Source organism: Astyanax mexicanus, chromosome 3 (genome assembly GCF_023375975.1).
Source record: "Astyanax mexicanus isolate ESR-SI-001 chromosome 3, AstMex3_surface, whole genome shotgun sequence".
Classification (NCBI taxonomy): Eukaryota; Metazoa; Chordata; class Actinopteri; order Characiformes; family Acestrorhamphidae; genus Astyanax; species Astyanax mexicanus.
In genome coordinates, this window is record NC_064410.1 from 33580808 (window position 1) to 33608750 (window position 27943).

Consider the following 27943-nt stretch of genomic DNA (forward strand, 5'->3'; position numbering starts at 1 on the left):
TTGCAGAAAATGAGAAATGGCTGAAATATAAAGATGAAGAGCTTTCAAACCTCAAATAATGCAAATAAAAAAAGTTCATATTCATAAAGCTTTAAGAAATCAGAAATCATTTTTTGGTGAAATAATCTTGGTTTTTAATCACAGTGTTCTTGCATCTTGGCATGTTCTCCTCCACCAGTCTTACACATTGCTTTTTTATGCCTGCACTCCTGGTGCAAAAATTGAAGCAGTTCAGCTTGGTTTGATGGCTTGTAATCATCCATCTTCCTCTTGATTATATTCCAGAGTTTTTCAATTTGGTAAAATCAAAGAAAGTCTTTTTTTTAAGAGCTGTATATGGTTGTAGTTGAGGTCGGGTTAGAGGAAGCCCTTGGTGCTATTTCCCTGAAGTGAGTTGTTACAGAGTGGGATGTTTGTGAATTATGCACTTTAAAACAAACATACTTTAAAGAAAATGTGGTATTTTATAATAACTTAAGGAACTCAACAGAAAGACTCACAACAGTAATTGCCTTTTACTCTTTTATTAACTGTGTAAAAATTACATGTATCATTATATTTAGCAGTTCTCCTGAGTTTGATTTTTGCATTGTTCAAGACACAAAGTTTAATCTGACGAACTGTGATCGGAGCCAATATGGCTGGCAGACACCTTACTTACACACATACACACACATTAAGCCAACAGATTAAAATACACACTGGATTAGTATGGTGTGTATAGAAGAAGCACACACATCTATACATCATAACTATGTTATGCCAATAAAGAAGTAGTAGAGTGGGGTAAGGGACTCGGCGAACGTTGCTTTCCACTAAAAATACAATTATAAAGTTTTTATAGAGAAAGGATCCTCTTTCCCATCCCAACACAACCGACACATTCATTCACCCATTTTAGTTTTAACCTTTAGAAGTCACAGCTTTCATCCACTGTAGGAAAAGTAATAACATAAAATAACATAAGTGTAGTTGAAGGTTTCTTACTTATATATACTTATACATATAACTTTATTAAAACAAGCAGATACATTTTGTGGAAAGTGTGGATTTTACTCTTGGGATGCACCTTTTTTTTGGCAGAAACCAAACAAAATTAAACATTTGGCCAAAGATTCCAGAGTTGCATTAGAGAAACCATCCTTTATATTTTCTGTTTGTTTAGAATTGTAGAGGTCAACTCCAAACAGAAAGTAAACTAAATATACATGTAATTCACACTGCACTGAAATGACATTGAAAAACACTAGACTTCTCAGGGTTAAAACACTCCTGTTTTCGACTTGTGCGTAATCCAGACACATTTGGTTTGTATAAAACCTGTCCATTCCTTGATGTCACTTCAGCCTTCAGCTTTTTTTGCCATTTCACTGAGCGTGCTCAGTGAGTCAATTCATGGTCCAGCTTTAGAGTGAGGAAATTCACTCCTTTCATCCTCAGGAGGTCAACGGGTTCAACCTCCAATTCCTAAATGCAGCACACACAGACTGTCCAGGCTTTCCGGCTGCTTATGCTTGCCTTGTTTTAGAATACACACAATGCAAAAAGACACAGTGGCCATGATACAAAGACATAAAACATATAGTGTGAGGACACCACTTGTATACAGAAGCACGGTGTTCACATAACAATTTGGTGACGAGTTGCAGCACACAGAGAAACGTGATGCACTGAAATGACTTAATTCAAATGTATGCATCAAGTCCACCTATATACAATTTATTCAAGTAAAATTGTGTTGGTATAACATTTTATCCATGTGAAAATTATCTATGGGAGAGTGGGGCACAAACTAACATACACATGGTCTAACAGCAGATACCCCTGAAGATAAGTATCTAATTTGATGGTATATTTATTTGATTAAAACACACTCCCATGATGTTTGAAATACTTCTTGTTTTATGTAATAGAGCACAGTTTTAAAGTTTTTTTTATTATTTATAAACTCGCAGAGCTCAAAAAAAGTTTATATATTTTTCATTTTAAGCAGTGATGTATAGAATTATGGGTAAAAATGACATTGTGTGTGGTTCTCCCCCACAATAACCCACACACCTGAATCCAAGTTCAGTGCACCACTGTTTTTCTCTATTGCATCATAGCATGGCTTTAGGTCTATACAGTATTCCGAAACAACCTGATCGTTTAATTCCCCCTAAAACATATTTACACAGTACATTCTCTGTGTATTCTATATTCTACACAATTATTCACAAATGTGTGAGACAACATGGAAACTGGGTACACCTCTCCAACGCTATTAATGACCTGAATGTCCCTTTATAGTTGAGAGTAAAGTTAAGCTAGCAGTGAAAGAAAAAAGCTACCCAGCTCTCTCCTCCAGTGCATGCACTTTTCGCTTGTGCGCACATGCTAAACATCAGGGTAATTAAACGCTGCACTGTGAGGATTCTCACCGACACTCCGCTGTACTGTTGTGTTGCTGTGCTGTGTAGTTTTTGGCTGTGCTGCTGTGTGTGAGGTTCAGTGGTACTGTCCCAGAAGAAAGCGTGAAACGTTCTCATAGACGAGGAAGGTGATGCAGCAGGCTGGAATGACTCGCACCAGGTTTGGCACCATGCCTTTGTAAAAACCTTCAACTCCTTCATTGCTGTAAAACACACACACACAAAAGGTGATTCATAAAAGGCACAATGTTACATTTTAAAATCTCATAATTGCTTGAAACACCTGAAGAACCAATCATAATAAACAAAATGACATAGTAGGGCAGTGCGATAGGGCTGCAACGATTAGTCGGCATAATCTATAAAAAAATAGTAGACGTGAAATTTCATTGTCGATGCGTCGTACAGTGTGATAGAGAAGTGTTGGGAAGATACTGTACTCTGTCCTCTTCATTAAAATTAGGTTATATTTTATAGTAACTACAGACTTTATAAAAAAAAAAAACTTTATTTTCTTAAAGACAAACAATAATTTCAGGGAGGTTTCTCCTTGGAAAAAAGTAGGAAATTAAGAAAACAAAAATACATACAAGTATTCTAGAATCTCCTGAAAATAACATCCAGCCTGTGTGAATGTTTCTTATAACATACTTTGTAATTTTTTGTTTAATATAGGTACGTCAAACTATCATAATGTACTGCAAAACTGGTTTTAGGGCCTAAACGTTTATCTTGAAAAAAAAAATTATTGCGACTAATCAAACAAATAATCGACAGATTAGTTAGCTACAAAAATAGCATTAGTTGCAGCCCTACTGTGCAATATTGCCAAAGTAATGATAATAAACAATGTTTTGCATTATTTTGCAAAAATGTGTTTCTTATTATAACAATTCTTATTATAACAATTCTTATAATTGTTTCCGAAAAATATTAATAGAAACTATATATTTATTTTATTTACTACATTAAAATAAAACGGTATCACTTTAAAATAAGACTAAATTTAAATGTAAATAAAATAATCAGCCTTGGTTTAGCAAAATTAAATAATATTTATGTTAGCGGTGTAAGAATTATTTGTATAAATTAATACAATATTTTGTTTGTTTAAAATGTTTTAAATGCTGTTGGATATCCACATAATGATAAAATGATGAAGCTTAAGTGGTTGAATTTTTTTTTGGTTTAGTTTAATGTCTATTAAACCTCCATTTGTAAAAACAGCAAAGAAACCTCTGACTTAAAGGCTGGAACAGCATTAGCATTAACCGCTAACTGTGCTAGCTCTTTTGCCGTTCAGAGGTGAGTATATCGGACTGTAGCCTGCACGTTTATCGTGTTAAAACAAGCTATGTGGGACGAACCGCTAGTTTACATTGCCCTGGTAAACACTGAAGATTCCTGCTAGCGGTTAGCCGCTATTGCTCCAGCCTAATGCGCCAGCCTCACCCAAATAAAAAGTTTTCAGGAGAGAAATCTGTGTAGATTAACATCCAGCTCTCTTTTGACTTTTTTTAATACAGTTTTGTAACGTTAGCTTTACTTAACTTAGTTAACCTACCCCCACCACCACCCAGGGCCAAGACCTGCTGAATTAGAAGTTCCTTATAGTGTCTCTTAAAAAATGTGCCGCATGTATGAAAATAGACATTTATGGATAGTGCACCTTATAATATGGTATATGCCTACTAATATTTAAAGTCTCAAGTAGAAAACATCCCAATGTTCCCCCATGTAATACTGGTTCTGTTCAAATTGTATTTATGACATGCTGTTTTGTATTAACATATAATAAAGTCTTAACAAAATTCAGGCAAGCACAGTGCTAATTGGTATACATATGCATTTAATGTTTGTTAGCCACATTAGCTTTGATGTTCATTTAAATAAACACTGTGCTACTTTAAAAAATAAAATTGGTCACATGTGTTTCTTCTCTGATGTGTCTCTAAACAAAAAGGCGGGTGAAATTACAGCCGTGCTAATGGCTAATGAGGGTAAATTACTGGTAAAACCGCGCCTGGTGTAATCAGAGCTAACTGTGTGGTAAAGCTGTGCCAGATGTGCTGCTGTGTACCTCCACGTCCTCCTGATGACGTCCGCTATGCCACTGTAATTGTTGTGCTGGTCCTGAAGTCGCGCTCGCACCACCTGGTACGGGTAAGTCGCTGCAACAGCAGCTATTTTAGAGACGGCTGCCATCACGATATATTCCAGTGGAGACTGAGGGAAGGAGAGAGACATAAAGACTTTTTAAACTAATCCAAATAAAAACTCAATACTTCAGAAAGATATGTCAGTATTCATGGTGATAGTAGGAGCATGCTGTAATTTTTTAGGAATTACTTCTCTGTCAGTGATCATTGATGCAAAGGAATTAAGTGGAAAGATTCTAAACTTTTAATCAAGACCATTATGATGATTTGAGTTTGATAAGTTACTGTTGTATGTGAGTGTGCAGTCTGGTTTTACTGGTTTTGTCACCTTCTGAAACCCAAACAGAATAAAGTTAACAGTGCAGACCTGTCAATACAAACGAAATTGCAAAGTAAATGAAACTAAGATGTTTCATTTTATCACTTATTATCGTAAATCATTCATTTAATAGCAGTTAATAGTTATTATTGTATAATGTATAACAAATAAAAAATAACCCCATAAAACTCCATACTTCTGAAGATGGATAGTTTGATGATTTGTTCTGAAGGATCATTTAAAATTACACAAATATGATCTGACTCGCATGTTAAAAATAGACATGTAAATATTCAAATAGTCAAGAAGTTTTAACCTGGCCAAGTGAGCCAAATAATAAAAAATGGCAAAAGAGCAAATAAGCTCCATTGAGTTGATAATACTTAATTGCTTGGATTAAAAATGTGCTAATATGAGTTTTAAAGCAAAGATACATGCTTAAAACTCATAGTTGCATATTTATTTAATTACGATTAGCTCAGTTAATTCGAATTACAGTTTTAACACGATTTTCAAAATGCAAACTTTTTTACATGTAAACCTAGTATTGAACCATTTCCTTGTCATATGTAGTTTGATTTTTAGTAGTATTAAAAATCTGTATTTTTTAGTTTTTTTTTTTTTTAGAACATAATCACCTAGAACCAATATGTGGGCACTCCTTCTACGTGATGCAGAAACTACACAGAATAAAATAACAGTGATTTCTTGACATGACTGATGCAAATTAACAAGTCCATTTGAAACTGACTGTATAAAATAATGAAAAATGAATTTGTTTTGGCAAAGCTGTGAAGAACAACTTCTGAATGATGCTCAAATTGTTCTGGTTGTTATTTTAATACACACAGTTCAATCTAAATCAACGTCAGTCAAAACCGACTATTCATTCTTGTTATAGCATTTAAAAGTGAAATTATGAAACATCATGTTTGTGAACAGTCCCAGTTTAAACACTCTGAATCTCACCACAATGACTGTTGAGGGAAAGTCCGAGGAAATACCTCCGCTGATCTTTCAGAGACATCACACACAGTTTGGGATATTCCAGGTTAGATCACACACTTGGAATTACCCAAACCAAATACGATGATGTATTCTCAACTTTTAAACAGCCAAATAAATAAACCAATTATTCTCCCACGTCTGAATCACTGTTTATGCAATGTACTGCAAGCGCAACAACATTACTGGATACATCTATCCTATACCTAAACTTTCCAATTCAATGCACCATGGCTTTGTTTTTCCATTGTCTTTATAATAGTCAGAGCAGAGGGAAGCATGAAGTGCTGTAGGATTTTCTGGGGAAAAAATGCACTGATTTTGGACTTGATGGAACACAGTGGATCAACACCAGCAGATGACATGTCTCTCCAAACAATTACTGATTGTGGAAACTTCACACTAGACCTCAAGCTCTGGTCCCTTGATTTTTCAAATGAAATGAATATTTACTGATGGTCAGTGATGGTTTGGAGAGACATGTCATCTGCTGTTGTTGGTCCACTGTATTATGTCAAGTCTTTTATGGAGATGCGGATTTCATTTTCCAGCAGGACTTGGCACACTGCCCACACTTCCAAAAGTACCAATTGGTCTTATAATATTCTAATTTTCTAAAATATTGACTTTTGGGTTTTCATTAGCTGTAGCTATATTCATCAACAACAAAAGAATAAATGCTTAAAATATATCACAATGTGTGAGATACATCAATATAATATATGATTTTCACATTTTAACCTGAATTACTGGAATAATATAACTTTTTCTTGATATTGCAATATTTTGAGATGCACTAGTATGTACTGGTACATCAAACTATTGAAATGTACTGCAAAATTGTTTTTGGAGCTTAAATGTTTAGCTGCTTTCTCCAGTAGGAAGTACACACAAAAGGCATGACAAAAAATGAACATGACTAATTGACTAAACAAACAAATAATCAGCAGATAAGTCGACTACTAAAATAGTCATAAGTTGCAGCCCAAATGCTCAGTAAAGATGAAAAGATAGACAATGACTCTAGAAACAAGGAGGTGGTCATAATACTGTGTAGTCACGGCTGAGGTTCAGAAGACACAGCAGTCCTGAATGGCGTTGGAGAATCCGGTCCCTGATCTGAATCATCACACATCCGTTAGACCTGAATGGACCGGATGTTTCATAAGCAGGTTAAATTATAGACAGATGTGGAAAGTTGAGATCCTCACCAGCAGTGCCTCTGAATGCATCTTCTTATATTTGTTCTGTTCCCTCTTCAAAGCTTCATAGGTCATGAACTGCAGTGCAGCCTGGGTTGTCCCGAAAAGTCCTGGTAAAAAGCCCTAAAGTGACGAATACGATAGAATGAGCTTCCTGAACAAAAACATACAAACAACAGTAATAAAACTACCTATAAACATTTAAACTAAGCATAGTATTTATATGGTACTTTAAATAGACACATTATAAACACTTTACATAGTTATGGTATCATCACATCACCACATCTTATCCAAATAATAACATTTTAATAAAATTAAGAGTTTATTTATTTAATTTTTCTAAGTAGTACATCATAAACAAGTTAACAAAACATTTACATTAAAACAAGCTGCTGATTTGGTGTAGTGAAGTACATAGATGACCTCTAGTGGTGAAGGGGGAAAATTACAGATTTACAGAATAAAAGACTGGAGGAAATCATTAGACAAGAAGAACAGAAGGCAGTAGAATTAGACTAAACGGTTGATTTGACTCGCTACAACAGTGGTTCTCAGCTCCAGTTATGGAGACCCGTAGCCTGACACGGTTTCAACCAGGAGTTCACGGATATGAGAATTCTGGTACTTGATATTTTATATTTGATTTGTTATTTACTGTGAAGCTTAAGGGTATTTTTGTGTAATTATTTTTATTTGCAGCTAGAGCTGGACAACGTATTGATATATTTTATCGTATCATGTCAAATTTAACCCAATCAGTACATCAAGCATATCATCAAAACACTGAACCAACTGTACATTTCATTACAGAAACTGAAAAAACTCTTTTTTTATAAAAAAAAAAAAAAAAATTATATGCATAAAAGACTATTTAAATAGCAGAATAGCAGAATTTGACACGGCTAATGCTTTTTGTCTGCATGTCAAAATATGATAAATACAGTAAAATATCGTAAAATGTATTTAAATATTGTGATAGAATATTTTAGCTATCAGTGCATGACAACATCATGGGCAGTGGCTTTTATACTGTTAATATCAATATCAGAATTATATCATATCAACCAGTTGCAAGATTGTGTTTGTCTATAGTTGTGACATAGATGAAGATCAGAACACATTTAATGACCAATTTATGCAGAAATCCAAGTAATCCAAAAGGGTTCACATACTTTTTCTTGCAACTGTATATACACTACACATTCTGCACTTTAGTATTTGGTAGATCTCCTTGCTACAATACCTTATTTTATGCTTTACTATTTATTTTTGTACATTATTATAAGTTTTTATACAAAATCAACCTTGTGGTAAGTTTCTATTATTCAAAGAATAAATAAAAGTGTACAGCTTTTTATCTCTACTGAAAGTCTGAAACTGGCATGAAATAAAATGTTAAAAATTATTTTGCTGCATTTCAATATTCTAGAAATTCCCAAAAATATTTTATTAGTGTTTTGTCATATCTCCAAGAATATTATTGCAAAAATACCCTGAAATATTGTAATATCTGGAAACACTCCAAATGACCTTCTGTTCTGTAGGTGTTCAGACCCAGTTAGCAGATAGCAAATTTTATAAATAGTCTAATTGCAAATAGTTATAGCTTATCAAACTGCACTGTAAACAAACTGTAAATCTCAGTTTATATAAACAATGTACATTTGAATAGCAATAAATTCAGTACAGTAATAAGCTGGTATCTGCAGTGCATATTGGGAAAGTGTCTCAGAATATTTTAGTGAAGGGAAATAAGCCTATCAGCATTCTGTTAGTAGTTTTAATTTAATTGTCATCTAGAGGTTCTTCCAAAAAGTTTCTAGACGTAATAATTTATGAGATATTAACTAACTATACATTCAAATATAGATTTATCACACTAACCACTTTATTTTAGACAATACATTTCCCCAAAATGCAATGCATTTGGTTATCATTTTAGGACTATTTATGGTACTGAAATGATGATAACACAGTAGCTTAATAATGCTTTTATACAATATTTTTACAAAGTAATTAACTAAGAGGCAAGTGAACTTAAGGCCAACTAATGGCATTTAAAAAACTTCATGTTTCAATATGGTCATAATAACACAATTTTACACAACCTATATTTAACCCTTAAAATTAATCAGACTGTTTTTGTGACTGTACTTGTAAAGCTATTCTGTTCTGATTTTGGTTGTCCTCTAACTGTGCCTTGTTCAAAAAAACCTGAAACACTCTTTAGAACTACAGTATAAATGGGTGGGGCTAAACTGCGGTTGCTATGTAGGAATTGTTGAGCACGCATTTTTAGCCTTTGAATGAAACACAAATTTGATAAATTTGTACTTTGATAAAAAAGGTCAGTGAGGATATCTATAAAAGAAGGGATTTATAAGCACAGAATATGAAGCCCTTAATGAACTTTTCACATATGTTGTGGTAGGGAACAGTTGAACTAGTCTGAAGCTGAGCGTCTCCATGCGTGGAGTTTAGAACCACTGCTCTACAGGAAGAGACAGGACAGAAAGAGAGTAGTGGAGGTTTGTTTGAAATCTGTAGATGTACCCTGTATAATCCCGGGATACCCTCGTGACGGTATATTTTCACGAGGGCGTCCAGCATTCCCTTGTACTGCTTTCCGTCCGGCTCTGCATTGTACTGCAGCACCAGCCGGGTCTTTGTCACCCAGACTGGGTTGGTCAGGCAAAGCGTCAGAATGCCTGGAAACGCAGGGGAACATGGAACAGGGAGTCTAACACATGGCCACCTTACACACCAACACTCCATAGAGCTCAACCTAAAGCCCACTGACACTGTGCTACATGTGTGTGTGTGTGTGTGTGCGTGTGTGTGTGTGTGTGTGTGTGTGTGTGTGTGTGTGCGTGTCAGTCAAGATCACAACTTATGTGCTACTATTATAGTTTTTAAGAAACCAATAGAATAAGCCTAATACACTGATAAATATATATCATCTGTCAGCATGATCACAATTGATTAAAAAAATCCATTGTAAACAATTTCCCCTTATTACTAAATCACCCAAAAAGCCAACACTTGGTCTTTGCTTCTATATTTATTACACTGGAGCTACAAGGCTAATGTTGCTAACACATAATAAAAGCTTATAGTTCATCAGTTAGCAGTTGAGATAACTGCATGTCTAAATATTCATACACTTTCCTCCAAAAAAAAAAAACAGGACTATGCGTTATTGAAAAAAACTGACATTGAAGCAGTTTTCTTTTCTGTCAACAACCCAACATGTTGTGATATTATTTAATGTACTCTGTGCATCCAATATTGAATCCAAATAAAATTATAGTGGGTCTCTGGTAGTAAAATAACATGAGAAATGAGAACAGTGTAGATTTTTCTTTTGCATTAGACAGCAAATAAACCAATTAATAAAATTTGCCTTACATTATACTGCACTGCCCGCAATGTGACTATTGCACAACCTTTAAAAAGAGATCAGTGTATACAAGCATTTAATATTCAAGCACAAAAGAATTCCATGCTGGTCTAAACTTGTTTATACTGCTCTGGGCATGTTGACCTGGACACCCAGCATGGGCATACAGACATAGAGTCAGAAAAACAAGATCGAGGCCTAGTTTTGCATGGATGTAGCCATGTTTATAGATATCAGTAAATTGTGCATTGGCAGAAATCACACAAATATGTATATGATAGACTACTCAATAATTCACACAGGAGAGTGTGTGATGATTAGGCTATGCAGTTAGCAGCATGCTAATTGATAATAATTGATAAAAGTGTATTTTACGCCAAAGGCCCTTTCACTTTGTCCTAAACAGCAAGAGCATTTATCATCACAATGCTTTGCAAAGCCTTCAGGTGTCTATAGTGGAAACATAAAGCCTGCTGGTTGAGTCAAAATATAAACAAACAGACCAATCAGCTGATATGTTCAGATTTTTTTTTTTTTTTTTTTTTTTATTTCTAATTTTTTCCCATTTTTCTCCCCAATTTACACGGCCAATTACCCAACCCACTCATTAGGACTCCCCCTATCACTAGTAATGCCACAACACACCAGGAGGGTGAAGACTAACACATGCTTCCTCCGATACATGTGAAGCCAGCCACCGCTTCTTTTCGAGCTGCTGCTGATGCAGCATTGCCGAGCAGCCAGCGCGCTTGGAGGAAAGCACAGCGGCTCGGCTCTGGTACATCAGCTCACAGACGCCCTGTGCTGCAGACATTACCCTGGGAGTGATGTGGGGAGAGAGCGCCATCTACCCACCCAGAGGGAGCAGGGCCAATTTTGGGGCCAATTTTGCTCCCTCTGACGCCAGCAGCTTGATGGCAAAGCTGCATGAGCTGGGGTTCGAACCTGCGACCTCCTGCTCATAGTGGCAGCGCCTTAGACCGCTGGACCACTCGGCGCCCCGATATGTTCAGATTTTACCTGCAAATTGGGAGCGAGTGTTGTATTAATTAAAAATGAATTTACTTCATTTAGTATTTTAGCAACACATTTTACATGTTTAACATATAGACTCCTTCTGCAGCCCTCATAATGGCCATTGACTTGCATTTGAGTAGCTGAATATTTATTTTAATAAATGCCAGAGATTTTAGTGTATGCATGTGTGTAAAGACACTCCACTGAAGTACATCGTTATACAGGAGTTTCAGTGGAGTTTCTCTAGCACTGAGGCTGAGGGCAGCGGCATTAGCCGCTAAACGCAGGGCTAGCTCTTTTATCGTTCAGAGGTGAGTATGTCTGACTGTAGTCTACACGTTTACCGTGTTAAAACAAGCTACGTGGGACCAGCAAGCACTGCTAGCACCCTGGGTTGCTCCCCTAGTGCTGCTAACTGCAGCTGGTTAACGATGCTAACCGGGGCTGGCTAAAATCCTTTCATTTTCCCTAAAATCGTCAGTGCACCATTTAATCCAGTGCGTCTTATGTATGAATTTTATCAGTCAGGCATTAAGGAGCAGTAAAGCCACTCTGCCAAAGTGCAGCGTTATTCAGGAGTTTCAGTTTAGTTCTCCAGCTCCAGGGCTGTAGTAGCATTAGCATTAGCCACTAATAGACAGCTATTTCCCCATTCAGAGGGAGGTATTATCGGCCTGCAGCCTACTGCTAACCCCAGCTAGCAGGATTAGCATTACCTGCTAGAAGGGAGTATTATCGGCCTGTGGCCTACTCAAAATACAAATGAATTGGTTTAGGACTGTTTTAGAAAACATAAATTTTATTCTAGCTTCCAGAAAAGCAAAACAAAGCAGGACCTTTTGTGAATGAAAACTGTTTTACCTTATTAAAAGTCATTATGTAGATAGATTTATAGAAGCATATCAGCTACCCTGGGATTAAGTAGGTTGCAGGAGGCAAGGGTAAGAGGGCAGCAGAAATTGTTTGCTTTATTGTCAAATACAAACAAAACAGAACTCAAACACTAATTTTTAGCAAATGTAGGAAAGGAATTTTCAAAAAAAAAAAATTAGTTTGCTCCACTTTTAAGGAATGTCTTAATCTTAATCACTGTGGGACCACTGAGAACAGAAGACTGACTGACTGACTGACTACCACCTCCCATGCCACGTTCTTCTTCTTCTGGAAAGCTGTACGGATGTCTACACTGACAACATACAGACTGCGGGTCAAGTTAAAACACAAACAAGCTACAGACCCATCAGCTTATACCTTCAATCATCAAATAAACACTGGCTCTTTGGTTCCCTTCATTTGTGGGGGTGTCACGTTCCTGCTCACTGTCCATTTGCAACTCCTGTTATCTTAGCTCTAACCATACTATTTTAATCAAATCATATGGAGGGCATCCAAAAAAATCTTATGCTGCTGATTTCTAGTATTATTGTGTTAAAAAGAACAGAAGAAAAATACTTTTGTTTCTCTCTGCCTTTTTCTCTGATGTTTTAACACGTAATTAGCAAATATCAACATTATAATAACAATAATGTGCATTTTCATATACCGTATTTTTCGGGCTATAAGGCGCACTTAAAATACTTATTTTTTCCCAAAAATCGTCATTGCGCCTTATAATGCAGTGCGCCTTGTGTATGGATTTTGCTTGTGTTTACTGACCTCGATTTTTATGTGGTACACAGCGCTCTGTTGTGCAGAATTCCTCACCCACGCCAGAAAAAGATCCCCCTCTTGGGCTAGCGCGCGGTTACCTTTGACTGCCGTACTGCCTCTCGGCTGTGGTTCAGGGTAGCTAGTTTCCACTGTAGCTCCGTGGCCAGAACAAGGTGCCGGTAAACTTTCCTTTCCACCCGTTCTGGGGTAATAGCACAAACTGTTTCTTTTTAGCGCCCACTTCTAAGTAAAGTTAACCTCTTAACACGCGCTGGCCCACCGGCGGGCCAGAAATATTTAATATTTCATAACTGGCTGTGTTTCTGAATAGTTATGAACAGTTACAGGTTCAATATAGACATCCAATATACGTACCATTTTAAAGCTTAGAATCTCTGCTTTTGAGCTATTTAGCCTATTTAGCGGAATATCCTTTCAGAAAATAAACATTTAGGGCGAAATATGCCTTGGTTATGATTTTAATAATTCATAACTCTCATATTTGCGTTTATCGTTCGTCCATATTTCATCGAATGCGGTCATGTCATAAACCATTCAAACCGTCTGGCTCTCCGGATTCCAGAACTGTGCTTTTACTGTAGGATGTATGTTTCATGAATTAAAGCTGCGTCAGAGCGCATGTTTCCAGTAATAAAAGGCTCTCCTTTTGTCCTGGGGTAACCTCCGGTCACTGCCGCCACCCCCCGAACACACACCCGCGCTCAGCCACAGGTCCTACCTTCAAAACGCGTCCAGACTAAAGAGAATCCATCAATCCAGTCTCCTGTAATCCACAGTTATATCCAAACAGCGCTGGAAATCACTTCATCCAGAAATGAAACTTATCCAATCTTTATCTCTGTTTTAAAACCGTTTTATTCACCGAATTCGGCACAACACGCTATTATAGTCAGAAGCCTCGCGGAGTAATGCGGTACTTGCTGTGCTTCAACATAATATTATGGTCTGTCGGAGCGTTGCGGCTACCGTTGTCAGGAGCGTCGCGGAGTAATACGTACTTGCTGTGCTTGTTGATTTATTGCTCAGAGATGTTGTTATTTTTCACAGATATTGTGAAGGATTTATTGCTCAGAGTTATTGTTACTGATATAAATAAAGTTTCATTTAGTGCGCCTTATAATCCAGTGCGCCTTGTGTATGGACTAACACTAAAAATAGACCGTTCACTCATCGTGCGCCTTATAATACGGTGCGCCTTATAGTCCGAAAAATACGGTAACTGAAACCCTACTTTTGACTGATTTTTCATGCAACAAAATGAAGATTTTAGGTGTGTATTGATGAATGTGGTTATAGTCCAAGTCCAGTGTTTGTTTTAATGTTTGCCTAGCAAAAACAAAGCTATTTTTGTAGTTGTTGAAGACAAATTTACTCATTATTATGGATTGTGTGCTTACACTAGTTGCCGTCAGGATTCAGTGTTAGCCTCATAGCTCCAGTGAAATACTTCTGAGGAACCTACCAACACAGTCAATCCATTATATTAAGTGCATATGGCCGATGAAACACTAATTCTGCGTAGAAAAATGGCTATAATACATCAGTAAGACAGAAAAGTCATACAGCCCTGCAGATAAAAAGCCATGATTTTTTAAAATTACTTTGTTATCTTTTTGTTCAACATCATAAAGTCTTGAATAACTTGCCTGACTATAAGAACAGCCTCACTGTGTGAGTAACTGATGTATTGAGCTATTGCTTTTGGTGTGTTTAGAGATGTTAGAGTCACAGATGGACCCACTGCCTGTCACATACTGACCTGCTTCAGCTGCAGACACCAGGTGCTCCAGCGCACTCAGCTCTGACTGTCGACCCTCTTGGGTGTATGATTTAATTGCATTATAACTGCAAAACAGAAACACACACACGTACATGAATAGAGGCATATGCTCTTTTCATCTTCAGCTTCTATTTTTTTTTTTTTACAGACAGAGTGATGTTTTCTTTCAGGCTTTTCTTCCCCTTCACCAGTGAAATGTTCCGCCACTGGCTGCAACACAAGCTTAAAGCATGACTGATCCATCCCTGTGCTTCACAGTTGGAAAGTTGTTCTTTTCATGGAACTCTGGACCCTTTTCCTTCAAACATACCTCTTTTCTTTGCAGCCAAACGTCTCTATTTTAATATTTCCAACATACATCAAAATGTATTGCTATCTTCTTATTAGGGGTGGGTTTAGAATCAATGATTATATGATTCTAATCGATCTTTATTTAAAAGATCTGATATTGATTTCTATAAACCCAAGGTGGAACTTTAACCCGGCATGCCAAACTCGCTCTCCTTTAGTTTATCTACTAACTGCAATCCTGAGACAGCATGTGACTCACAGTTGGAGTTATGAGTCTATGAAAATAGAATGAAATAGAAAAGATTCTGCCTCTCACCCTGTCTGACTGCTGCATTTGCATTTCAGTCAATAGATTCTCCACTGTAATTGGTGGATTCCATTTACGCTTTTGGGTGAAGCTGACCAATGAAAACTTGTAAGTTTGTTACTGACAAGGTTGAGTATTTTTTTTAGTACAATTACAGCATTACTTCCCTGAAAATCTCCTTTTATACCGAAACAAAATCTGTAATTGTAGGTAGGCCTGGACAATAATTCGATAACGGTATTTATCGCGATAAGAAATGTTTCAATAACGGTGATATCATTTTTGTGTCATATCCATATGTATTATTTACAGAAACACGGCTCGGTCGCTCCGGTCGGCCCCTAAAATCTCTCGCGCTGAAACTAGGCCGCGCTCCGGTCAGCATCTAAAATCTCTCGCCCTGAAACTCCGCCGCGCTCCGGTCAGCATCTAAAATCTCTCGCGCTGAAACTAGGCCGCGCTCCGGTCAGCATCTAAAATCTCTCGCACTGAAACTCGGCCGCGCTCCGGTCGGCGCCTAAAATCTCTCGCACTGAAACTCGGCCGCGCTCCGGTCAGCATCTAAAATCTCTCGCGCTGAAACTCGGCCGCGCTCCGGTCAGCATCTAAAATCTCTCGCACTGAAACTCGGCCGCGCTCCGGTCGGCCCCTAAAATCTCTCGCACTGAAACTCGGCCGCGCTCCGGTCGGCCCCTAAAATCTCTCGCGCTGAAACTCGGCCGCGCTCCAGTCAGCATCTAAAATCTCTCGCGCTGAAAATCTCTCGCGCTGAAACTCGGCCGCGCTTCGGTCAGCATCTAAAATCTCCTTTTAAAATCTCCTAAATTTCCTTATTCTGGCTGAAACACTTTAGTAGTTTATGTTGTATCTAAGTTATTTATAGTTATAAAAGCCTATAGGTTTGCTTATTTGACTGTGATATCATGTTCCTTTTATGTATATGAAGGCTTTTTTTCCTTATCCTGGTTGAAGCACTTTTGTTTTGATCTATTAAATTTGTTTACAGAAGAATAATAAGCTTTGCCCCTGTTGTAAGTGTAAAGTTATTTATATTGGTAATATGTACAGTACAGGCCAAAAGTTTGGACATACCTTCTTATTCAATGCGTTTTCTTCATTTTCATGACTTTCATTTCATGATGCATTGAATAAGAAGGTGTGTCCAAACCTTTGGCTTGTACTGTATATAGGTTATAGGCTTGTGTTTGACAGAGATGTCATGTTTTTATTTTTGCTATAAGCAATTAAAAGTGATCATTGGTTTATTTTGACCATTTTTTATTTAAATAATATAATAGTAAAAGTAATATATCGTGATATAAATTTTGGCCATATCGTCCAGCACTAATTGTAGGTAAAATATCCCTAAATTATTCAATATCGAATCAAATCAAGGATGCATTTGATTTGGAATGTGAATTGCGAATTGGCGATACTCAACTCTACTTCTTATAGTCCTATACTGCTTTGTGGAAATCAATAAATTCTCTTTTCAGAAGGTTTGGATATATTGCTTGTTTATGGTTGATACCATATCATTTGGATATTGTCATGAACTGTATATGTAAATGCCAAGCCCTGTCATGTACGTAATCATGCACTGACATCTGCTTGAATATATGTGACAAAAGCTGTAAATTGCATAGACCAATTCTGTGGGATCATTTAATAGTGTAATGCACTGTACCTTTATTTGCAAAACAATTAAAGGGTTTATTGGTGGCTTTCACACATACCAGATATTATCTTCAGGAGAGCTTAGATATTTAACCACATTTTATTTACCTATTTTCTCCCCAATTTACACGGCCAATTACCCAACCCACTCAATAGGACTCTCCCCCAACACCAGGAGGGTGAAGACTAGCACATGCCTCCTCTGATACATGTAAAATCAGCCACGCCTCTTTTTGAACTGCTGCTTATCGACATCACCCTTTGGAGTGATGTGCAGAGAGAGCACCATCTAATTGTGTGCCATCCAATTGTGCTCTCTCAGGGCTCCAGTAGCCAATGGCAAGCTACATGAACAGGATTCAAACCTGATCTCCTGATCATAGTGGCAGCGCTTAGCCCGCTAGGTCATTTGGAGCCCATGTTTATCTGCAATGCTGCCTGTTTTTACTGAGCTGGATTACTTACTGACAGTTGATGACAGGTTGAGTAGCTGGTTAGATAGGGTAACATTTGCAGTTTGATTTAATGCGTGTTTCAAGTCTGTACATTAGGACACTGGCATGTAGCAGCCGGCTCTGTGCAGGTCTCGGGCGGGTTCAATATATATTAATATATAGATAGATAGATGTTACATTATTGTCAAGCCCTAGTGGTGCTAGACTGTGAATCTTCACAGTCAGATCAGATTTCATAGGTCTCTTTACATGTACATATTCACTTAGTGCTGTTGTTCGTAGCCAGCACAGCATTAGCCAGTGTTGTGTCAAATTCTGACTCCATTTACTAACACGTGTCACATAGCCGCATAGCCATGATAGATTACACTTGTAATGCCTGTTGTTTTTGTTTGCAAATAACCACAATATTCATATTATATTTCCTCTACAACAAACAAAACAAGAGTCTGGGATTTTGGCAGGAGTTATTATTGGGCACGACACCAGCAGCGCAGCAAAACAACAAATGCAACATATAGTGGCATGAAAAAGTTTGGGCACCCGTGATCATTTTTATGATTTTCCGTGATGACAAATCAGACAGGTGCATAGATTTGGGCACAAATTCATAAGGATTTCAGTCAATATCAGTTTCTTGAGAACAATGAAACACTGCTCAAAAACTACTAAAGCATTCACGCAGAGGAACAAATACAGCATTCTGGAACGATCATCTGAGTCCCCAGACCTGAATATTATAAAAAAATCTGTGGTGTGATTTAAAGTGGGCTGTTAATGCTCAGAAAGCATCAAACCTGACAGAACTGGAGATGTTTAATAAAGAAGAATAGTCCAAAATACCTTCAACCACAAGCCAGAGTCCCATTGGAAGCTATAGGAAGCATTTCGAGGCTGTTATTTCTGCAAAAGTTATTTCTGTTATTTCTACTAAATACTGATGTATTTTTTTCTGTTGGGGGCCCAAATATATGCACCTGTCTAAATTAGTTTATAGAAACTATTGCACAAATTCTGTAAACTTAATTTCACTTCTCAAATATCACAGTGTTTATCTGCAATATAATATATTTAACTATAATTGCTGATCTGAACAACAAATGATTTATAAAGGAAAATAATGAAAATGATCAGGAGTGCCTAAACTTTTTTTATACCACTGTTCATATACATTTATCTATAAATGTGCACATGCATGCCTGACATTTCAGGGACAGTACCGCTTACATTACATGTGTGAATCATTAAAATAAAAATTAGAGTTGATTAATGAGGCTTGTACTGTGAACATATCCTCAGGAGGTGCTTATAGCTGCTAACTGGTGGAACATGGTTTAAGGAGTCCCAGGGTGCCCTAAACAGTTTTATGCAATGCTCTAAATGTGTACACAGTGTACATGTTAATCTCATTCTGACAGCTGGACAGCTCAGAAATAAACACAGACACATTGATCTTCTCTACAGTCCAGTCTATTCATATTTAAAGATTCTCACGTACTTCTATTTCTATCAACAACTCTTAGAGCTGTGCAATATGTCCAGTCAGTGCTTTTAAAATAGCGTTTGAACTTTAGAAGCAGGTTAACTGTGTAGAGTTACAAGCAGTAGCCAATACTAGTTGTTCTACCCAGCATTTTATGTTTTTCAATTCTATGTTTTTCAAATCTAGTCCAAGACTAGGCTTAAACCGGGACACCAATCCATTAAAAACATTTAAAATAGCCACAAAACAGCAACCCTAAAATGTTAGGTGTAGGATCTCCTAATGATTGTGTAATTACATGTGAGTGAGCAGCACAATATTGTGAAGGTGAGAGAAATGGGGCTTAGGGCACTTTCACACCGGAAAGTCTGGACAAGGGTCAGCTCTATGGTTTATGTTTGTTACATTGTATATATTTGGTCCGGTTAGTTTTGGTTTCACACTGCAGTTCAGTGTGCGGACTAAAGAACTTTACTACATTCTGTCATCTTCAGCAACGTGGGTGGAGTCTCTCTGTACTTCATATTAATTGGTTTGTAGCATGTTAGTTATGAGTTATGAGCTGTTGTCACAAATACTAGCTTTGTCAGAATCAGATTACCCGCAGCAGAATGAGTATAAAAGATTATCCTCAGATTCCTTTTATTTCTGTTTATAAATAAGAGCTAATCTACTGTTACAGTAAATAAATGAATTCCTAGTCTAAAGCATTTGTGTTCATACTGCTGCGTGACACAACTTTAAGCCAAGGGGTGACTGATTTTGGCACAACAACACTTGTTTAAAGACTGTCTCTCCCTCCGAAATTGGTCTGAAAGCTGTATAGAAAAGTGTTTTTACACTGCAGACAAACTGGACCATGGTTCAGTGGATCTGGACCAAGACCACCTCTTTTGGTCAGATTAAACGCTGGTCTTATGGTCCGGACTGTGTTTCACAGCCCCTTTCACACCTGCTTCTTTGGCTCAGACCCAAACTGAAAAATCTGAAAGTCTGAACCAAACATGGCAGGTGTGAAAACACACTTAATTGATAGGTGCAGGATTTTTACTTGTCATTTTACTACTTATTATTACACTCTCTGAAAATTCCTATGGAAAAGTTATCTAAAAAAAAAAAAAAAAAAAAAAAAACACCTATTCACCTAAAACACAGTTTTACATAAGCTGTATGTTAAATGATGTGAGTGTGGAAAAAAAAGTTACATTTTAAAGATCTGTTTTGCAACTGAGATTTTTTTTTTTTTTTACTTAAAATTGGGACGTAAAGGATCCCCACGTAATGAAAAGAATCAACACAGTGACTGAAGTTCACTGAATCTTCAACCAAACCAGTGTACTTCTTACAGTCCTCTTCTATGTGACATACATAGGGTTGCAACGGTATGAGATTTTCACGGTATGATAACCATCTCAGAAAATACCGCGGTATCACGGTTATCACGGTATCACAGTTTGTTACATATATTATTAAACTGACCCTTAAAGAATTTACAACAAAGGTTTTTTGTTCAATTAACTATTTATTGTAGAAACCTGGAACAATTATAATTTTAATGCCTCCTTAAAAAAATAGCTGTACACCATCAAGTGAAGGAAACCAGGTTTTTCCACTACTCTTAAGGGCATTAAGAGTGTATATATATATATATATATATATATATATATATATATATACACATACATTATACACATTACATGTCCTCTAAGAAGTAAAGATCCTGCATTTAAAATATTCATTGCAGTTATTTAAGTTTAAATTATTTAATATCTGATAAACTGAGCCTGGGTCAGTGTCTGATCAACAACTATTGTAAACGTCCGTTTTACTGCCAAGTTGGTATATAACCAGATACTGCAGAAAGAGGGGATTTATTTCTGACATGATCCTCACAATAGAGATTTCTATTTTAAGGCTTTCACACCGAGTCTGGTTTTAACACATGAAAACAGGCACGTCAGAATTTGAAAATGAACGCATGTAAATGAATGGCGTCTTTCACATCCAGTCCGGCTAGGACCTTTACACGGACACGTGAATCCATCGTAGCACGCACTTCACGCCTGTACCCAAGTACCCAAATTTCGGATAACTCAGCGCTTTTGCGGGCGCTTACCGCATGGGTTGTGCACGACTACAAAGAGGTTCAGATTAAAATTATAAACTAAACACATACTTTGCGCTGCACAGCGGGGTAGTGTTCTCGGATATGGGAGAACAGGTTTGACGTATGTCCACCTTTAGCTGTGACTTTACGGCCACGTTGATTACAAATCGGATAACCATCCTCGGGTGCGTTCGGCTGGTATCTGAAATAGTCCCACACTGATGATTTTAGTTTAGCCTTTTTGTAGTCGGACGGAGATTTGTTTAGTCTGATGCTCTTTCTGCTGTTCTCACCGCTGTGTGCTGAGCAGCTGAAGCGGAGCAGAGTTGCGCATGCGCGGGTGAGTTTCTCCGCTGGCTTGCGTTTTACCGGTAATAAGCAAACACACACGGTATGATAACCGTGCATTTTAATACCATGGTATACCGTGAAACCGGTTACCGCTGCAACCCTAGACATACAGTACTAATAACTTTACTGAGCAAAAGCACACTCTGACTACTGAACACTTATTTATGATTATTTGGGTTTATTTAACTGTAATCTAAGGCAATACACACTCATTGCTGAGATACATGGTTTACATTTTTGTACAGTAATGTTTGGTTAAGAGGTGTACTACACATTCTATAAAGAAAATGTGAAAATAAACTTTAAAATGTTGTAAACTGGAATGTTTATTTCACTGATGGGCAGTTTTAAGGCAAAGTCTCTCCATCTCGTTCTGTCTGTGTTTTACTGTTTAGTCTGTGCTCAGGCTTGTTTTGAATTTCCTATGGGATTTAATTTCCAAATCTAAAGCATTTTGAATCCTCACTCTTTGGAAAGTGTCCCTGAATCCCTTTCTAAGAATTTTGGATACTTACAAGAGGAAGTACAGCCCCCATGATGCTCCAGCACCCCAGATGTTGGGGGTTACTCCCTGGTAAAGCCCCCTGATGCCCTCCACCTGCCAGATGCTCCTCATACAGTGCATCATGCCTTCGTACTGCGGCCTGACCTTCAGCCCGTCGCTGACTGCAGAGAGAAAGAGAGAGACACACACACACAAACACACACAACACACAAATAATTACAACAATATACAACAATATATTGCTGCTATACATAAAGTCAAATGCTTGTTCACCTCTGGTCAAATAATATTCATTAATAAAATGCATCTAAACATCCTATTTTTAGGATAGTTTTCTCTAGAGAAAGAATACTTATTCACACTTAGAACTGCAACAAGACATGTCATTCAAACAGTGGTGCACATATTTCTGTAATAATACTGTATTGCTCAAGATGAGTCATACTAGTTTATAAATATCCAAGCAAATGGCATTGAGCGATTGGAAATTTAGGAATTCTACAGGTCAGTATATACAGGGTCATTCAATACAGGGCAGAGAAGTGGGCATTTACAAAAGTGGGCATGTCTCACATGCAGACAGAATGTAGGTTTAAAGTCTATGACTTCTCTGAACAAGCTTAACCCTGCAAACAAAAATTGGATAAACATATTGTCCACTTGTTAATTTTTTGTAATTGTACACAGAAGTCACAGTTTGGATCACACCACAATTTAGGAATCAGATCAATTAACACTTTTTCCACTGACGTGAAAACCGCCACTGCTCTGGTTTGCGAACCTAATTTTTAACCGTTCGTCCACCAACAAAAGTAGGTTGTGGAAACAGTAACATTTGTTTGCAGCGGGTACCAAAGAATACAAGGTTTTTCAGCACAAACTGTTTTCACCGCCATTGTGCAATGCTCTATGTTGACGTATGACGCAACGTTTTGAGGTTTCCACTAAAACTGCTGGAAACGTGGGCTGTTGTGCTAAAAAGCACCATGGTTCTTATATGTTCTTTTGGTGGAATAGAGCTGCAACAAGGCTGCAAGGACTGCAATAATTAGTTGGTACAATTGACAATGCTGACTATAAAAAAAAAAATTGTCAACTCTGAATTTCTATATCATCTAAACAGTAACCAGACTGCAGTGCTGAGGCCAGAGACTCAACAGCAGAGGCATAAGGGCTGCGCACTCAATTTAAACAAACACATTTGATAAAGCTTTGAATCGTAAGTTTTATTTTTAACCTCATGGTGGTTTAGCTGGTCAAAATCAGTATGGCTAAGCTTTATCAGGGTGGTTAAGTAGCATGATTAGTATGATCACACTAGTTGAGCACTATTACTAACAAATCCAAGCTGTCATGGCCAACATGACCAGCATTATCATCTGGTCATACCAACATGACCAAGCTGGTTGTGGTTGACCATGCATGACCAGCGTAATCAAGACACCATTACTAAGATGATCAAGTTGGTTCATCAACATGGCCAGAATGACCAAGCTAATTGACCAGCATGACAACATACGTGGACCCGCATTACCAAAATCAAATGCAACACACTTTAAGCTGACCAAGAGCTAGGTTTCCAGCATGGCATGTTTTCTCTTTTTTCCACTTTGACCATACAAGCTACCAGAAACAGCTGGCCTCTAGCTGGATTAGATTTTTAGCAGGAATTTCTATGTAATTTGCCTCACTGCTTTCATACAGAATATTTGCTATATTTCTATACTGTTTGACTGTATTGCATGTGTAACAGTCAGTTAAGATCACTGGACTGATCTAATAGAGCGTGAGAGACAGTAAAAGAGTGCAGCACTGAAAGTTCTGATTCCAGCTGTGTACATGTGTATTTCCACATTAACAAAATATATTACATCAACAAAATTGCACCTTTCTGTGTAATTACTTTTAGCAATAACTGTTGATGTAATACATTTCATTAATGTGCAAATAATGTTTGCACAAGTCAATGCATCACTTTTCTCAGTCTAAGAAGACCTGCGAGCCTGTGCATGACATTCCAGTCAAACCATACAAAATAAACAGTGCAGATATGCCTCTGAAAAATTGCACAATAACCCCTTACCACAAATAACCTGGCTGTGAAGGCTGGGGTTCAGGTTTGAACAGTAGGGATGAGCCAATGGAAATGTTTGGCATTCCACAACTGCAGTTCAACATTATGGTCCAAGGCTTTGGTCCAAGACTCTAGGGTAAGACTACAGTCCAACACTGTGGTCCAAAAATACAGTCTAGAATAGAATATGGGCCAAGCATATAAAATAACACTGTACTCCATAAATATGTCTAAAACTATGGCCCTAAACTGTAGTCTAAGACTGTTGTCCGATGCAAAAGCTATGGTAAAGATGATATAATCTGAGCCCAACATATAAAAATAATGTTTAAAACTATAGTCCAAGTGAGCGATCTAAGAACATCCAACAATTTGTTTTAAGCCTAAGGACTAAACTTCAGCCTGTCCATAGTATAGCACTGTAATCCCAGCCAGCATTCCAAATCAATGGTCCAGGCCACCAGTTCCATGATACAAAACTATGGCCTAGGCATAAGGTACAAGATTGCAACATTTAGATTCAAGACTTTGGTCTAATAAAAACTAAATAATTAGAAAAACTGAATTAGACTGATTTAAAAGAGACTATGGTCCAAAGTATTGGGTATGTTTATAGTCCAAACCCAAAACCCTAAGCGTATGGTCTAAGACTATGGTCCAAATATATGGTCCAGGTCCAAGACCCATGTCAAATAGAAACTGAATATTATGCTCCAAGTTTAATACCAAACACTATAGTCCAATAGTATTTTATTACCATTCTAGATAATAACAGCACATAGCAAGTTCTAGCTACAGTGCTGAAAATAATTATTTGATCCTTTGCTGATTTTGTAAGATAGCAGTTTAAGATAGCAGTCTTTAATGCAGATAACAAGTTGATTAGAACTGTTTAACTGGTCTGTAGGAGCCATAACTTTTAAAGGTGCCCTTCTGCTAAAGCCCTTTTTTTCTTGTTCTTTGTGAAATACAATAGTTGTATATGCATATGCATGTCTTGTCAGCTAACAGCAATAGCAACAACATGGCAGTTCGTTCCTGTGTTATTTGTGCAAATGACATATCAGTGTTTCATGATTTCCCCAGTAATTCAGAGTTAAGGAACAAATGGTTAGAATTTGTATATGGAACACCATTAGCAAAGTACAATTGAGATAGGTAGGCGTATGTTTAAAACAGTTCTGTTTACACTAGTTAAAAATAAAAATCCACTCAGGGGTGGATTTTACTTTCTGGACCTGGACTACCCATCTCTGTGTGTTTACATCTCTGGATCTCTGGTGAATTTTGTGTTTTACAGAAACCAAAAGACTAGGTCAGTGGCAAAACTGTACTTAGCAGGGCATTACACATGCTATAAAGTAACATATTACATTGCAAAGACTGTTTTTAGTGTAAAAATGTTTTTCTTTATTTTAAAACTTATCTAACTGTTGTTTGTCTGGCTGCCTTACAGTGTTTTTAACCACTCAGAGGCGATTTGTTTGCATGTATGAATATTCATGAGCAAGAGACGATATCCTATCGCACCCCCCACTCCCCCAAACCTCCAGTGGACTAAAGCTGCATTATATCAGATCACTGAAGCTCCTCTCTTTTTCACACAAAAAAAAAACCCTCACATGGCATTAATTTATACAGGAGACCACTAGTATGAATACTAGAGACCAACTAGACATTTAAAAATGAATGAAAAAAGCTATGAAATGACACCTTTAATTGTTGGTAGAAGATCAAATACTTATTTATCTCTGCAAAATACAAATGCATTTAAATTGTTTATTTCTTTCTATATTCTATCTCTCACTGTTAAAATAACCTACCCTTAAAATTATAGACTGTTCATGTCTTTGTCAGTGGGCAAACTTGCAAAATCAGCACATGACTGTACATGACTATGCTCATTATTAGGTCCAGGCCTGGGTTAGTTAAAACCCACAGTTTAGAATAACATAGTTTTTGTCTGGATAGCAAGTTTTTTTAACCACAAAAGACCATCTGAAAGCAGCAAGCAGGAAACGTTGATCTTGGGCTGGATTAGCTAGCTAACAGGGTATAATCAAATAGTGACTAAAGTCTGCAGTCCAAGACTATGGTTTAGGTGCAATTTTCATGACTTCATCCTGATTCAGTGCTTACTATTCCAGACAAAAAACATCACACAACAGTTTTAGCTACATTTATATGGTGTATTTTAGGTCGAGGCCTGGTCTAATTAATATCCACAGCTCTACTGACATTAAGGCAGTGATGAATGCGTTGAATTATATCCAAAACTATGACCCAGCGCTCTGGACCCTGACTAAGCGTGCCAGTGCTGATAGGACTCCCATGATAGATGTTTTTCCCCGAGCTGTAAACACATAAGTAGGTCAAGACTGCAGCCAGAGAAAGCTTCCAGCCTGCAGCGCTGCCAAAGCCTCCCTCCACTTACCTGCAAAGCGGATCTTGATGAGGTCCAGCGGGTGAAGCACCATGGTGGCGATGACTCCCCCGCTAAGCCCCGCTGCAAGGTTCTCTAGTCTAATGTACTTCAGGAGGCTCAGCGGGGCTGGAAAGGGCGCACTGCCGGAGTCTGGAGGAGGAGGGCCGGGCAGGGCTGCAGCCGCTGCGGTCGCTCCGTGTCTCTGTCTCGAAATAGCGCTCATGTTTGTTTACTCGCTCGGAAACTAGCTATAAAAACTGCATTTACAGAGCATGGGGCGGCTTGTAAGCTTGGCGTAAAGTTTATGTGACCATAAGCCTTCTAAAAACGCCACGCAGAGCTGAGGAGAGCATGACCTCCGCCTCATGGAGAACTATTTTCCTAGCTCGCGTTGGGTTCGCTTGGCTGTGTGCTGCGCTGCTGCTGTTGAGGGGGAACAAGAGGGTGGAGGAGATGAACTGTTATTTTTTTAACTCCCACCCGTATTGGGGAGCGCCCCGCCCCTTGCGCGAAGATTGGCTGTCAAAACACGGCTCAGAGGATAATCTGCTAACCAATCATAAGGCTCGAAAAGGATTTGTGTTTGACAATATTAGCCAATCTCCGCACACGAGGGCGGGGCGTCCTGATTACAGGTGGAGAAAATCGAAAAAAAAGTAACGTATCGTCATGTCCAGCAGGGGGTGTGGCCACGTTAAAGCGACAGTATATTTTTCCCCCCCAAAAAACATGATAAACACGAGTTACAGTTGCTGGGGGGAGGAACCCGGATGCTGTGGAGAGTATGTTATGTAACTAGAAAAAGTTGTTTTTTACATATACAGCTTTATATACAGATTTGTTTGGTGTGATAATCTCTGATTTTGCTTTTTATAGGATATGTTTGAGTTAAATGAACATTGTTGTTTTATTCTATAACCTATGGACAGTATTTCTCCCAAATTCCAAATAAAAATATTGAAAAAGATGCAGTGCTTTCAGACCTCAAATAATGCAAAGAAAACAAGTTCATATTTATTTAGAAACAACAATACTAACATGTAAAACTAGGAAAGTTTAGTTTTATAATCAATATTTGGTGAAATAACCAAATTTTTTAGTCACAGCTGTCGTGTGTCTTGGCTTACTCTCCACCAGTCTTACACACTGCTTTTGGGTGACCTTATGCTACTCCTGGTGCAAAAGTCTAAGCAGCTCAGCTTTGTTTGTTGGCTTGTGACCACCCTTTTTTCCTCTTGATTACATTTCAGAGGTTTTCAATTGTGTTTCAGGTCTGGAGATTTAGCTGGACGTCACAGGGT

At 37.7% G+C, this 27943-nt stretch overlaps 1 protein-coding gene across 1 annotated transcript; it reads right to left on the reverse strand.

Annotated features, from left to right (window-relative positions):
- Positions 1-508: 508 nt before the first annotated feature.
- Positions 509-27088, reverse strand: slc25a32a (solute carrier family 25 member 32a). Its single transcript, XM_049476384.1, has 7 exons — positions 26652-27088; positions 22154-22304; positions 14947-15032; positions 9653-9807; positions 7106-7219; positions 4492-4637; positions 509-2614 (listed from the first exon to the last, which is right to left on the reverse strand). The coding sequence occupies exons 1-7, from the start codon at positions 26863-26865 to the stop codon at positions 2488-2490; spliced, it is 993 nt and encodes a 330-aa protein (XP_049332341.1). The 5' UTR covers positions 26866-27088; the 3' UTR covers positions 509-2487.
- Between the last annotated feature and the right edge of the window lie 855 nt (positions 27089-27943).